The sequence below is a fragment of the Morus notabilis genome, unplaced genomic scaffold (genome assembly GCF_000414095.1).
Source record: "Morus notabilis unplaced genomic scaffold, ASM41409v2 Scaffold1139, whole genome shotgun sequence".
Lineage (NCBI taxonomy): Eukaryota > Viridiplantae > Streptophyta > Magnoliopsida > Rosales > Moraceae > Morus > Morus notabilis.
The window spans coordinates 98,856-112,278 of NW_010359814.1; the positions used below are offsets into that span (position 1 = coordinate 98,856).

Here is a 13,423-nt window from a genome sequence, read left to right on the forward strand (position 1 = left end):
ATAAACTTGTCAAGTTATGGTTCATAGCCAGACAAGTTATGGACAATAACTTGTCAAGTTATGGTTTATAACCAGACTAGTTATGGACGAAAATAGTAATTTGATCTATTTATTAACTTATGTAAACTATTAACCTATTAATTTTAATTTATCTCAAGTCTTAGCCTATTTCTTCATTTTTTCCTAAAAAACAAAGTGTGTTTTTTCGGCTGTAAGAGTAGAGTTTTCTTAGCGTGCCTTTAAGTTGTAGTGTTGAACTAGTGATGGTAATAGTGATAAGCAATGATTATGAAATGTATGAAAATAAAAGTTTATTCTTTTCTTTGTTTAGTATTTTACAAATATAATTGAACAAAACAGTGTTATGTTTAGGATTTCCACGGTAAGACTTATCTATCCATATGATCAATCATATTAAAATATATATATATATATAATAAATAAATAATTTTTAAAAAAAAACTTGCATAAATTTTGACAGAACAAAAATATAAAGCTTAACCAAAAATATCTTCCATACATAAGAGTGAGTATAAGTTTCTTCGGGGGAGGGGGGAGCGTCATTTTGTTGCCCCACCCTTTCGTAGCCCCTTCACTTGTTTTTATTTTTATTTTTTATACTTTCTTAACTTTTTTTTAGTTTTTTTATTTTTCTTTTCTTTCTTGCATAAATTTTGACAGAACAAAAATATAAAGCTTAACCAAAAATATCTTCCATACATAAGAGTGAGTATAAGTTTCTTCGGGGGAGGGGGGAGCGTCATTTTGTTGCCCCACCCTTTCGTAGCCCCTTCACTTGTTTTTATTTTTATTTTTTATACTTTCTTAACTTTTTTTTAGTTTTTTTATTTTTCTTTTCTTTTCTTCTTTTTCTTCCTTTTATCTTTTTTATTGCATCTTTTAACTTTTAAATTTTAGATATTTTTTAATATATCTCATTTAAATACTTTTTTATAGTTATTTAAAATATTATTTTTCTAATTATCCTGTTAAATTAATTTATTCTCTAGTGTGCTACTGCATAGACATCTTTTATCTATAATCTTTATAAATTTCAATGTCAATTGCGAAACATTTCACATAAGTTTTTTTTTTTTTTTTGTCTTTTTTTTTCATCTTTTGCTTCAGAACTTTTTACCCCACTTTTATCTTTATTTTTTTTATTCCATCTTTTTTCTTTTTCTTTTTTTTTTTTGATGATTTGTTAAATGAGTCACGTGCGTAAAGTGTTTTTAACTAATTATAAAAAATAAATAAAAAATACCTAAGGTTTCCTCAACAACTTTGTTGCGTGAGACAAACATGAAAACAAATTAATTAAGTTCACTTCCCAACCAAAACGATCCACCATGTTTTCATTATCTTATCTTCTAAACTTTGTCACATGCGATATATCGGTGCTAAATTTGACACTTGACATAGTATATGTAAAATTTGGCATCAAATATAACATTTTGTATTAAAGAGTTTGCATAGAAATTTGGTATTACATAGCATGCTCTAATGATGACTATTGTACCATCAATCACTATTCTATATATAATAATATTAATTCAAATGCAGGACTCCCAATATTCACTTGATACAGAAATGTTTTCATCAACAACAGTTTTTGATCACTGCACCTGGGGAAATACTTTTCTAAGATCAGTGATTATGGCGTCACTTTTTGTAGCCTAAAGTTTAAGATAAGACTTTGATTAGAACTTCTAGCTTTGTCGTTCACTGGTAAATTTTACTTAGACGCATATCATAAACTAAAACTTGCTTAAAAGTGAAAATGTAACCGATTTGATAGTTGGTCGTGTTTAATGCATGTGAAAAAACTAAAGCAAATATTGTCGTTTTTATGAAAAAGTAGCTGGAGGTTGGAACAACATGAAATCTTGTCATAACAATTATTGTTGCTGAGGGACCCACGAACCCTAATAATAAATCTTTATTAGCTTAATTCTAATAGATTAATGTGAAATAGGCCTAAATTATCACAGACAAAGATGCAAAAGAAAGGTTTATTGTGTGTCGTTTATAGGCAAGTGCAGTTAACATCTTTCGAGGGACTTGTTGAGGCTTGAATGTGGACTTGAGAAAGGAAAACTTGTATAAATATATCTTTAATTTTAGGTTAATTTAGAAAGTAGACCATCTATTTTGATATTTTATCAATTTTATACCAGCATATTTTAAGAATGCATCAAAATCATGCTCTAGCTTTAACCTAGTCAATGTTCAATTTTGACTTGAGACAATGACAAAATTAAGCTCAAAGAAGAGAAAAAAAAAAAAAAAAAAGGAGAAGGAAGAAAAAAAATGAAAACAACAATTTAAAAAAAAAAAAAAACAGTTTTTTACCCTTAAAAAAGGTTTCTGTGTTTTTCTTTTTTCATTTGAAATTTTTGGAATTTTTTATTATTTTTATTTTTATTTAAATGTTTTTAGGATATTTTCATCATTACTTTGGTCACTAATTAAGCATTGACCATTCATGATATACATTTGATATACACTTAAAATATCTTGATATATAATTGATAAAGTTCAAAATATATGACATCTTTCTCTATAAGGTTATTTATACAAATTTATCTTGAGTTATAATATGCTTGTAAAGAGAGAGGTCATCAAACTATGCCCATCTTTTGCTAACCTTCTCAACGACATATCAAATGCTCCGGCCCTACCTTATCTATAATTGGACAATAAAACAAATAATATTCAAAGTCCTAAGCTTACCATATGATCACACTATTCCTGAGTTAGTTCTGCATTGATTATTAAGTAATATGATATATTCAAACCATAGGACTGCCAAAAAAAAAAAAAAAAAACCAATTAACCTCTGTTTGGAAGATGCAAAATTGACTTCCAAACCCATTTGCATTAATTCCTTCCATTTCACTACTTCTAATTAGTCTTGCTGTTGGAAAGTCATTGAAGCTGCCGACTCCTTATGAATTATTATGAATTATATTTTTTTTATTCATACCTTTCATTGTTATTGGTAGTGACAAGTCTAATAAACTCGACTATCATTTCACACTCGGTTCATATGCCCTTTTTCTTGTCCCTTTTCGTCTCCTTTTAATAATAACATTTCACGATTTTTTCATTAACGTGATAAAATTTTTTAATTAACGTGATATTTTAATTAACGTGTCACAATATTATTAAAAAGACATGAAATGAGACAGAAATAAATGGACACATGAGTTGGTTTATTTGATAAACTAGTTTTGGGAGCATTCTTACCGTGTTGAGACAGTTTATTTATTTACTGAATAATAAAAATTTCATTTATACAACAAGTTTTTTTAATTTATTTTTAAAATGTTTTTAAAATTTTAGTTGAAACAAATTTTGACATAATAAGAATTTCTGAAAAACAATTAAGTGGAGACACATTTGAAGAAAATGATTTTAACCGTGGACAAAGAAATTAAATAGAAATACATGTGAAAGAAATTATTTTCATAAAAGTAAAGTGAGAAAAAATATATATTTAAAAAAAAACACACTGTAATAAATTAAGTTGTATAAACCATTCACAAAAACAAAACAAAAAACACATAAAAAAATAAAAAGAAATAAAAATGTGAGAAGCCAAAAAAGAAAAAAGAAGGGGGAGGGGGAGGTATAATTCCATAGTACAATTATCAATAGCAAAAAAAAAAAAAAAAGTATAAGTACAAGGGATCAAGGAGATTTTGACAGGGCAATTAGTGATCAAGAAGACATAATTATACCAAAATTTCCCAAAGTTAATTGTATAAGCACCCATTAAAGGAAATCTTTATCCAACATTTCAAAAAGCAGATACTAACTTTCAGTGCTTTATATGCATATTCACTGGGCTCAACCTGTAAAGAAGAAAAGAGATGTAAAGCTTGCTGGAATATATCTAAAAGCTTTAAAAACAATGCATTTTGGTTAACATCAAAGAAAAAGATAAAGAAAAAAATGCAAAGAGTAGTGACGATTGGGGCTTTGCTAGCAATTTTGGAACTTTAAGGGGACCACATGATGGGGATAATTGTTCCACAAGTGTAAGAGTCGAATTTTTTTTTTTTTTTATGATGTATACATAGGTCCGTTTAGTTTATTGATTCGAGTTTTTAATTTGAGTTGAAATGTAATTTGATGTGAGAATTTTTTATTGTAATAAAAAAATTAAATGTGACTGTTTCTGAGAGTTTTTTACTGTAACAAAACTTAAATTCTAAATTCGAATAAGTGAATTGAGCCATATTGAATTGCCACTAGTTGATGTAGAAAATACATGTAAGTTGGGCTCTTCTTTTATTGGATAAGGAGCAGCCTAAGAATCTGAAAAAAAAAAAAAAAAAAAAAAAAAAAAGAGGGAGAGATTTAAGAAAGATGAGCCTGAGAGGGCATGTGGGCAAAGGCCCACAAATGCAGAAAGCACCAATTATAACGACAAGAAAGAGAGAAAAAAAAAAAAAAAAAAAAAAAAAAAAAGGAAAAAAAAAAAATCTCAGCATAACTCTTTTAATAAGTGGATCATATGACAAAAAGCTCTAGGCTTATAATATGTGAACATGAATTTAGTGGTCTTAAGCAAAATGCCAATCTTTGTGATTTGCCCACACATTTTTTTCTTTCGGCAAAAGGGTATTTGGTGACCGTTTCATTAAGAAGCTTAAAAATACTTTGTTACTAAATTAAAAGCCAAGTTTCCAAGTAAAATGCTAACTTTCTGTAAGGCAGTCTAAGATTATGAGGAATCATAAGCACAAAAGATGGTTTGGTGCCGTGTTTTGCAAGGCATTCTTTGGTAGGCAAATTCTCAAATATAGGAGAAAGAAAAGCAAAACCCTGATATGTACACCAATAGAGAATGACATTTCACCTATACCGAAAAGCAAGAAAAGAATGTGGTTAAAGTGGTGAAGTTTGGTTCATTTTTTTAAGCCATACAAAGTCTAACTTCCAAGGCTTTAATGATGATCTTTTGGGACGATTAAGGTAAGTTCTAATGAGTCGGTGGAGGGAGGCCAAAAACAACCAAGATGGATTAACATCCGGATTAGGCTAACATCACATCCTAATTAGAAGAACTTAACTAATCCAAAACGAATTGGGTTTTGTTTGAAATCACTCATGTGAAGATGGGACCCGCCAAATGAGGTTACTTGGCTCGCATTCAAGCTAACGGTCGAATTGGGGAGAATCCAATGGATGATGGGTTAGGTGTAGAAAAGGAAACTTGAGGGTGATATGTTTGTTTGTTTGTTTTTTTATGTTATTTCTTTCTTTGTTTAGACCACATTTCTTCCGGAGAAAGGAGTGGTTTGAACAAACCTTACAAAAAGAAACCGTAATTTTTGTCCTTTTGGTTTTTGTTAGTAGTTTCATTGACTTGCATTATAACACTTATCAATCTAAGCAATATGTTCAAAATAGAGAGATAAATATGGCTTTGAATTCAGAAGTCAGATACCCTTTTTTTCCCCTAATAATGGGTCATAAATAAGTATCTTTTCCATCTACTCTTCCTTTCCCCACGGACCAAGTTATTCAGAGATGTACTTCTCTATTTCTTTTTCCTTAGAAGTCTCATTTTCATTTTCTGTTTCTTCCAAAAGGGAAAATGATTAATAAGATAGAAACTAAGGGATTGTTCTTTTGTCTAAAAAACTCAAAAAAAGACAACTCAAGTTTCAACTTTATTCAAGTTCACGTTCTTTTAAGTTCTAACTTTATTCAACTTTACTCAACTTTATTCAAGTTACAACTTCAACTCAAGTTATAACTCAAATTCAACTCAAAAATTACACTCAAGTTATACTCCAAAAGAACAACTTCTAAGAGTACTAACTAAAAGGATGTAGTAAGAGAACATAATAATAATAATAATAATAATAATAATAATAAATAAATAAATAAATAAACATAACATACATATCATCTTCTCCCTGTCCCTATTAAGTATAATCAGATAAGAAAGTACATAATACAATCTACTTTAAAAGTTTTTATTTATTCATATCTTCTCCTTATCCCTTTTCATATCAATTTAAATGTCATATGAGATAAAAATGTGTTATGCGGGTATTTTGATTTTAGATTACATGTTTCTACTTTTTATGATACTTTTATTATTGGAAGACATAACATGTGTCAAATTAAAAGGAATACATGAGTTTTGAGAAATACTAGCGTTACTCTTTTTATCACATTTTGCGTTCATTGTGAAACACTAGACTCCACTATCTTATTTTCTGTTTAAATAATAATATATCATGTTAGTGAAATTTACGTATTAAACAGTAAATGTCAATAAATACAGAATGTGATAAAAAAAATGACAAAAAAAATAACGTTAACGTTTCTCTTTTAATCCCTAAAAAATGTAATGTTTTGATCTCTTTGATTCTCCCCACATAAAAGGGTGGGAAAAGTAACTCAGCATAACACGATTGGAAGTAGTCAATGAGAAATAGAGCCAAGAGGGTGTTTGGGAGCTGGGAAAAGTGCTTTGGAGCTAACATATTAAACTAGGACACCATGTGAAGGAGGGCCCAAAAAGCTGCTATGTTACTCAATGCATTGTTTCATTGTGGCCATCGCTTTCCGCATTGTTTTCCATAAAACTCTCATTTACTAAAGCAAATCCCATCTATCGGCTTCTACACAACTTAAAAAGGCATTTTCAGTTTTTTTTTTCCTTCTCCGTTCTTTGTTTCTATTGGATACATAAAGTGTAAGATTGGTTGTCATGGATTTTCTACTAGCTTCTCTTGTCTTCTCTACTTTTATTATTATTGTTTTGTTTTATCTATTTTAGACAATGGGGCACAAGCCATTTGCATTCATAAAGGATCAAAACGAAAAGAAAAGAAAAATAACCAAAAGCTTACATGGATCTTGGGAAGGCGCTTGCTTTTGCTAGGAACTATCATTCTATATGTCACGCTTTCCTTTGTTTTTAATATTTATTTTCGGAGTCCAAGATGCCCTTTTTATATGTACTTACCACGTTATATAAAATGAAAGAACACCCTAGTTCCAAGACCAACTTAGGGAATTACCATTTCATACTGTAGGTGTTTCTTTCATTTTAACGACAAATGTTCTTTTGTCTAAAAAACTCAAAAAAAGACAACTCGAGTTCTAACTTTATTCAAGTTCATGTTCTTTTAAGTTTTAACTTTATTTAATTTTACTCAACTTTATTCAAGTTACAACTTCAACTCAAGTTATAACTCAAATTCAACTCAAAAACTACACTCAAGTTATACTCCAAAAGAACAACCTATTTTTGTTTGTACTTAAAAAAAAAACTTGATATTTGATTCTTCTAAACAACGAAATAATATTGAGAAACCCAAAACACTAACATACCTTTTGGTTTACCCAAAAGAGTGCATTTTTTTTTTTTACTGAGATTGTATCATATTGAATGCAACTACTTCACCCTAAAAAAAGAAACAAAACTAGAATGTAACTAAACAAAATCATTTAGAACTAATAGGTATTGATGATTAGATGACTCGTACTTTCAGGAGTATTCCTTTGATATATCATTGTAATTGTAATTTCAATTACATAAGAGAACATATGAGATCAAGAGAAAATTAAAACCAGTGCAACCGAGCTGAATCAATGTAAACTGAACGTTCAGTTAGGTGCCATATCAACATCAAAATAGACAATATAAAAAAAAGGGTAGCAGAGTCTACAACGGTGGAGACTCAAACCCTAACTTGAGCATGTATTCTCATTCAGTTCGCCGATTCAAGTTAAGATGTGACTTTATGTGAGAACTTTTAACTGTAGCAAAAAAAAAGGTTAGATGCGACTTTTATGAGAGTTTTTAACTGTAGCAAAATTGAAATTAAAAACTCGAATCGGTTAAATGAACGAGACGTCTTTCTCAAACTAAGGTGTCGATTCAATTTTGATTTAAAAAAAATGAATAAAAATAAATAAATAAATGGCTTGACTCGATTTGATAAAACACACACAATTTTGAGACAGAACCAAACTGGGCACACACCCTAGGTAAATTTTTACTCCAAACTTTCTACAGTCTCTTTCTTATAAAAAAATGCATGTTTTCAAATGTTAAATAATCAAAATAAAAAATACATATAAGATAATCAAATTTGATATATATTTATACAACAATTTAACTTCAGAACCCTACAGATAATATATTTTTTCATACACTACTAAATATTTCTCATTTTTCTCATCAACTTTTTTAAGATAGGCTGATAGGGAGCAACTCATCATTTTTGTTTTTCCTCCTGTCTACTAGCAAAAGAGAGATAACTTCTTACCGCCCGTTTGGTTTATGGATTAGAACCATGAGATTAAAATTATTTTTTATTTACGTGTATTTTTTATAAGAGAAAATATTATAATAAATCATGAACTATGATTCAAATCAGAGAATGAATCCTCCAACCAAACGAAAAAGTGTTTTTTTCTTTCTTTGTTTTTTATATTCTCAAACAAACAATACCCAAAAAAAAAAAGTACGATGACAGTTGGAAATACGGTAACAACAAATGTACGGTATAGACACTCAAGCATGGCACAAAGAGCAGAGAAAAAACAGAAAGGATCTTTCTTTTTTTTTTTCTCTAAAAAAAAAAAAAAAAACAAAGAAGCTCCCAACAAAAGGTAATGGAGGTTGGACCCCAAAGACAAAGAGAGGGGCAATATTGGAAGATTGAAAGAGAAGGCTTCTCACCAACATCGCCACCGCATTGGCTTTCGGGTCAGTCGGTCAAATACGCTCAATAGGAGGAGTAGTCAGTAGTGTCTGTGAGCTGTTGAGAAGAAGGAAAGCAATAATAACAAACAACAACAACAACAACAACAAAATGTTGCCTATTTCTACTAGTTCTACTTCTTGTGTTTTCTCTCACTAGAACTCTCTCTCTCTCTCTTCTCTTTCAAATCTCTCCTACCGCCACTACTAACACCCTTTCTCTCTCTTCTCTCTCTGTCTGTTAAATTCTGTGTTGATTCAGAAGACAATGAGATAAGGTTTTTTCTTTCTTTCTTTCTTTTTTTGGGGTAGAATTAGCGTTTTTCCTGAAACCCCGTTTCTTTTTTCTCTTCTGGGTTATCTGTTTTTGGATTGGAAATGGAAACGTCGGAGAATTGTTCTGTTAAGGTCGCTGTTCATGTCCGCCCACTCATCGGCGATGAACGCCTCCAAGGTTGTAAGGAATGTGTTTCTGTCACTCCTGGAAAGCCTCAGGTACTCTTACACTTCATTTCTTTTTTTTTTCTTCTTTTTTGGATTAAAAAACTTGGCTTTTTTAGCTTGTTGTAATTGTATGAGTTTCTTGCTTGTTTCCCTTGGAGTTCAGTAGGATTTGCATTTTTTTTTTTTTGTATTAGAATCATTATTGCATGTTCGGCAGTTTTATTTCGTACTAGAATGAGCTTATTAAAGCATTATATAACCCATTTCAGTTCAGTTATGTGCGGGGGAAAAAAAAAAAAACCCTGTTGAAGCACAATTAAATTTCTCACATTACGTGCTTCAAATTTCAATGAGTGTTAGTAAAAGTTGAATTGTGAGTAGATTGATTATGTGCCAAGAGACGTTTATAGTTAAGTGAAGTTGGTTGGAGTACAAAATTAATTGTACGTGAACACATTTCTGTTCATTTTTCTTAGGTGTATTTTACGAAGGCAAGCTTTGTATTTCCCATTTTTGACCAGCTGCTTAACCATGGTGTAGGTACAAATTGGCACACATTCTTTTACATTTGATCATGTGTATGGAAGCGGTGGAGCTCCGTCGACTGCCATGTTCGAAGAATGCATTGCCCCACTTGTGGAGGGTTTGTTCCAAGGATACAATGGCACTGTTCTTGCTTATGGTCAGGTAATCTCTTAAGTGTGGGAAATTCGCTTTGAAAAAGAACAATATCCATGATTTATTTTTCATACAGTCCTCGATTCTTTCGTTGTTTAATGTGTACATGTGATGCAGACGGGGTCGGGGAAAACGTACACCATGGGGACTGGCTCAAAAGATGGTAGCCAGACAGGGTTGATTCCTCAAGTTATGAATGCGCTCTTCAGCAAGATTGAAACATTAAAGAATCAAACAGAATTTCAGTTGCACGTTTCCTTTATTGAGGTACATTCATTATATGCCCAATTTCCTACATCTCAATATATATAGATATGCCCTAGCCACGTTTTTAAACAATTTGTTCAGTTAGATAAAGAGTTTTATGCTTCTAAAACTTAAGCAGTAGGTTGAAGGAGATGAACTGGGTATCAGCATTCTTGTTCAATATAATACGTGCCCAGAATATTATACACACACACACATATTTATGTATATATGTAGAGTAGGCCTCAATATTTCTGCGAAGCTATAAGATGGCTAATATCTCAACAGAGAAATAGTGATCGAACTGGCGAGTCTAGTACAATGACTAAGTCACATGTTATTTTTTCTAGCTCACTTTCTCTACCATCTCATGTATCCTTACAAAGAAGTTAATTAGAGGTTTTCATTTTGAAGATTCTCAAGGAAGAAGTGAGAGACTTGTTGGATTCCGTATCTCTGAATAAAGTGGAGAATGGCAATGGGCATGCTGGGAGAGTTACTGTGTCTGGAAGACAGCCCATACAAATTCGTGAAACATCGAATGGAGCCATAACACTAGCAGGATCAACTGAAATTTTTGTAAGAACATTACAAGAAATGTCTACTTGCTTGGAGCAAGGATCATTAAGCAGGGCAACTGGAAGTACTAACATGAACAACCAGTCCAGGTAAAGCCCCATGCTGGTACTTTATACGAAAATCACTTGTGGCTACTGGTTAGATTGCTGGTTGAGTTATCATTTTAGTAGACTTCATTCATCAGTAATGCTAACATTCTCTGTTTGTGGTATCATTTGCACATCCCATGTAGTTTTTCCGTTCCAAAGTTTAGCAGTTTTTACCAATATCTCTGAATATTTTGTTCCAAAGAATGACTAGTGAATTGATAAATCTGGATGCTCGGAAATGGTTATCATGGCTGCAACTTAAATAATTACTTTTCATAACCTAATACTATATGGTTCGTATTTGCATGTTTGTACTAGTCGGTCACATGCCATCTTCACAATCACATTAGAACAGATGAGAAAAATCCATTCAGTTTTTCCTGGGAATGACACTCCAGATGAGGATATGGGTGAAGAATATTTTTGCGCAAAGCTCCATTTGGTGGATCTGGCAGGATCTGAACGGGCTAAAAGAACTGGTTCTGATGGTGTTCGTCTGAAAGAAGGTCAGTAAATCTGCTTATGCAATATAACCTAGTGCACCATTTATTAAAAACAGTGAAATTTGTAACTTTCAATTTTATACTCAGGTATACACATTAACAAGGGACTTCTAGCACTTGGCAATGTCATTAGTGCATTAGGGGATGAGAAGAAGCGGAAAGAGGGTGTCCATGTTCCTTATCGAGATAGTAAACTCACCCGACTCTTGCAGGTAAGTTTAAGATTATAAGTTTCAAGTTTCATGCCTGAGACATAAATTCGTATGTGATATTAATTAATTAATTTATTTATTTATGTTGACATGCAATCTGATTTTTACAAATGGCACAAAACAAGAGCTTCATCAACCTATGAGCTAATTCAGATTACAATATGTTTTTGCTAACTCGTACTTTAAGTAATATATACATAAGTGAAATGAAATGATTTCAAGTTTCTTTTATTAAATTTATTTCTTGGTAAATTCTTTTTAATTCCATATTCTTCTCAATTAGTGCCCTGTATAACTAAATTTTCTTAACTAATATATTGTTAAGGGACCATTTAATGTTCTTTTTTTTTTACTTTATATCTCTCTTCTACTTGTCCTGAGCTAGATTATTCGTGAATTGTGACAGGATTCTCTTGGTGGAAACAGTAAGACTGTCATGATAGGTAATTTGAAAAATGATCGTTTAGTTGTTAAATGTTTGCTCCAATGACATTAACAAATTTGGTTTAAGCATATCCCTGTCGTTACTCGTACAACATTTTAAAGTAGTTTCTTGTTTCCAGCAAGACAGCTGGCGTCAATGGTTTCCTTGTCAGTCTTGATTTAATACAATGCCAATCTTTTTCTGGCATTGTTCTTGGCCACTTTACATTCTTCACTCTGATCTCATGTCACGTTCTTCATGTAATACTGTGGAATTTATATCCTCAGCAACAATTTAATGATTTCTTCCAAGATATCCTGGTCCGAATTTCTTCTTCTGTTCTTGCAGAGTCCTTTTGTCTCTTATAAGATGTAAAGTTTTGCTATTTTTCCAGCCTGCATCAGTCCTGCTGACATCAATGCTGAGGAAACTCTCAACACTCTCAAATATGCGAATCGTGCTCGCAATATCCAGAACAAGCCTGTTGTAAGTTTATCAGCTGGCTCTGTTGTTATTAGTTCTAAAATATCCACCTCATATTGTGCTAGGCAGTTGATGAAGAAAGGCACTTGATTTCTTTCCAAATTTCTTGGATATATCAACGTGTAATGAAGAAATATTTTACTTCTTTGTATAGGTTAATAGAGACTTGATATCCAATGAAATGCAAAAGATGCGACAGCAGTTAGAGTTCTTGCAGGCTGAGCTGAGTGCTCGTGGGGGAGCAACTCCATCAGAGGAAGTGCGGGTATGTGCTTAAAGACCGTCTCTTACTTTTTCTTGATGTGACTGTCTCTTACTTTTGGGTTTACTTGTTTCTGTATTAGCTTCAATGAATTTTAATTTTGTTTAATTCTGCTTTTCTAGGTTCTTAAGGAAAGAATTATTTGGCTTGAAGCCACAAACGAAGGCCTTTCTAGAGAACTTCACGAATATCGTAGTAGACGTGCTGTGCAGTGTGAAGCAGATGCTCAAGTATGGGCAGGAGACCAATTTCTGTGATATTTGAACAACTTTTTCATTTTCTTCCTCCGGTGACTTAAAATTGTAACTATTGACATTTCTGGTTTTGTATTTCTCAGGATGGCCGTGTTTATCTTCCAAAGAATGATGGACTGAAGAGGGGTTTTCAAAGTATGGATTCATCTGATTATGAGATGGGTGATACCATACCAGGTAAAACATTTATTTGGACTGCTTTAGAGGGGTAACGTTGAGTCAGGGTTGAAGAATCTTTAGTGCACATCCTACTTTCTAAATATCCTTGGGCTAACTTTATCATATAACTAGTCTTGTGGTTTACTAGTATGGTTCTTTACATCTTCAGCATTATTGCAAAACTCTACAGGTGAAAATCACGGGGAAATTAACGTGGCAACTAAAGAGCGGGAACATGAACTTTTGCAGAATACTTTGGATAAGGAGTTGAATGAGTTAAACAAGCGTTTGGAGCAAAAAGAGGTTTGAGCTTTTCTTAAAGATTATTTTTGTGTTAACTACTGAACCGC

The 13,423-nt window shown here is 31.9% G+C and overlaps 1 protein-coding gene across 1 annotated transcript in view; it reads left to right on the forward strand.

Annotated features, from left to right (window-relative positions):
- The first annotated feature begins 8,971 nt into the window (after positions 1-8,971).
- Positions 8,972-13,423, forward strand: part of LOC21390635 (kinesin-like protein KIN-4A) — a 9,102-nt gene continuing 4,650 nt past the window's right edge. The window contains exons 1-12 of the mRNA XM_024163756.1: positions 8,972-9,235; positions 9,725-9,871; positions 9,980-10,129; positions 10,523-10,776; positions 11,095-11,282; positions 11,367-11,491; positions 11,898-11,934; positions 12,310-12,401; positions 12,553-12,663; positions 12,783-12,890; positions 12,998-13,091; positions 13,264-13,376. Coding sequence (XP_024019524.1) covers positions 9,119-9,235; positions 9,725-9,871; positions 9,980-10,129; positions 10,523-10,776; positions 11,095-11,282; positions 11,367-11,491; positions 11,898-11,934; positions 12,310-12,401; positions 12,553-12,663; positions 12,783-12,890; positions 12,998-13,091; positions 13,264-13,376 — 1,536 coding nt within the window. The 5' untranslated portion in view covers positions 8,972-9,118. The remainder of the gene's footprint in view (positions 9,236-9,724; positions 9,872-9,979; positions 10,130-10,522; positions 10,777-11,094; positions 11,283-11,366; positions 11,492-11,897; positions 11,935-12,309; positions 12,402-12,552; positions 12,664-12,782; positions 12,891-12,997; positions 13,092-13,263; positions 13,377-13,423) is intronic.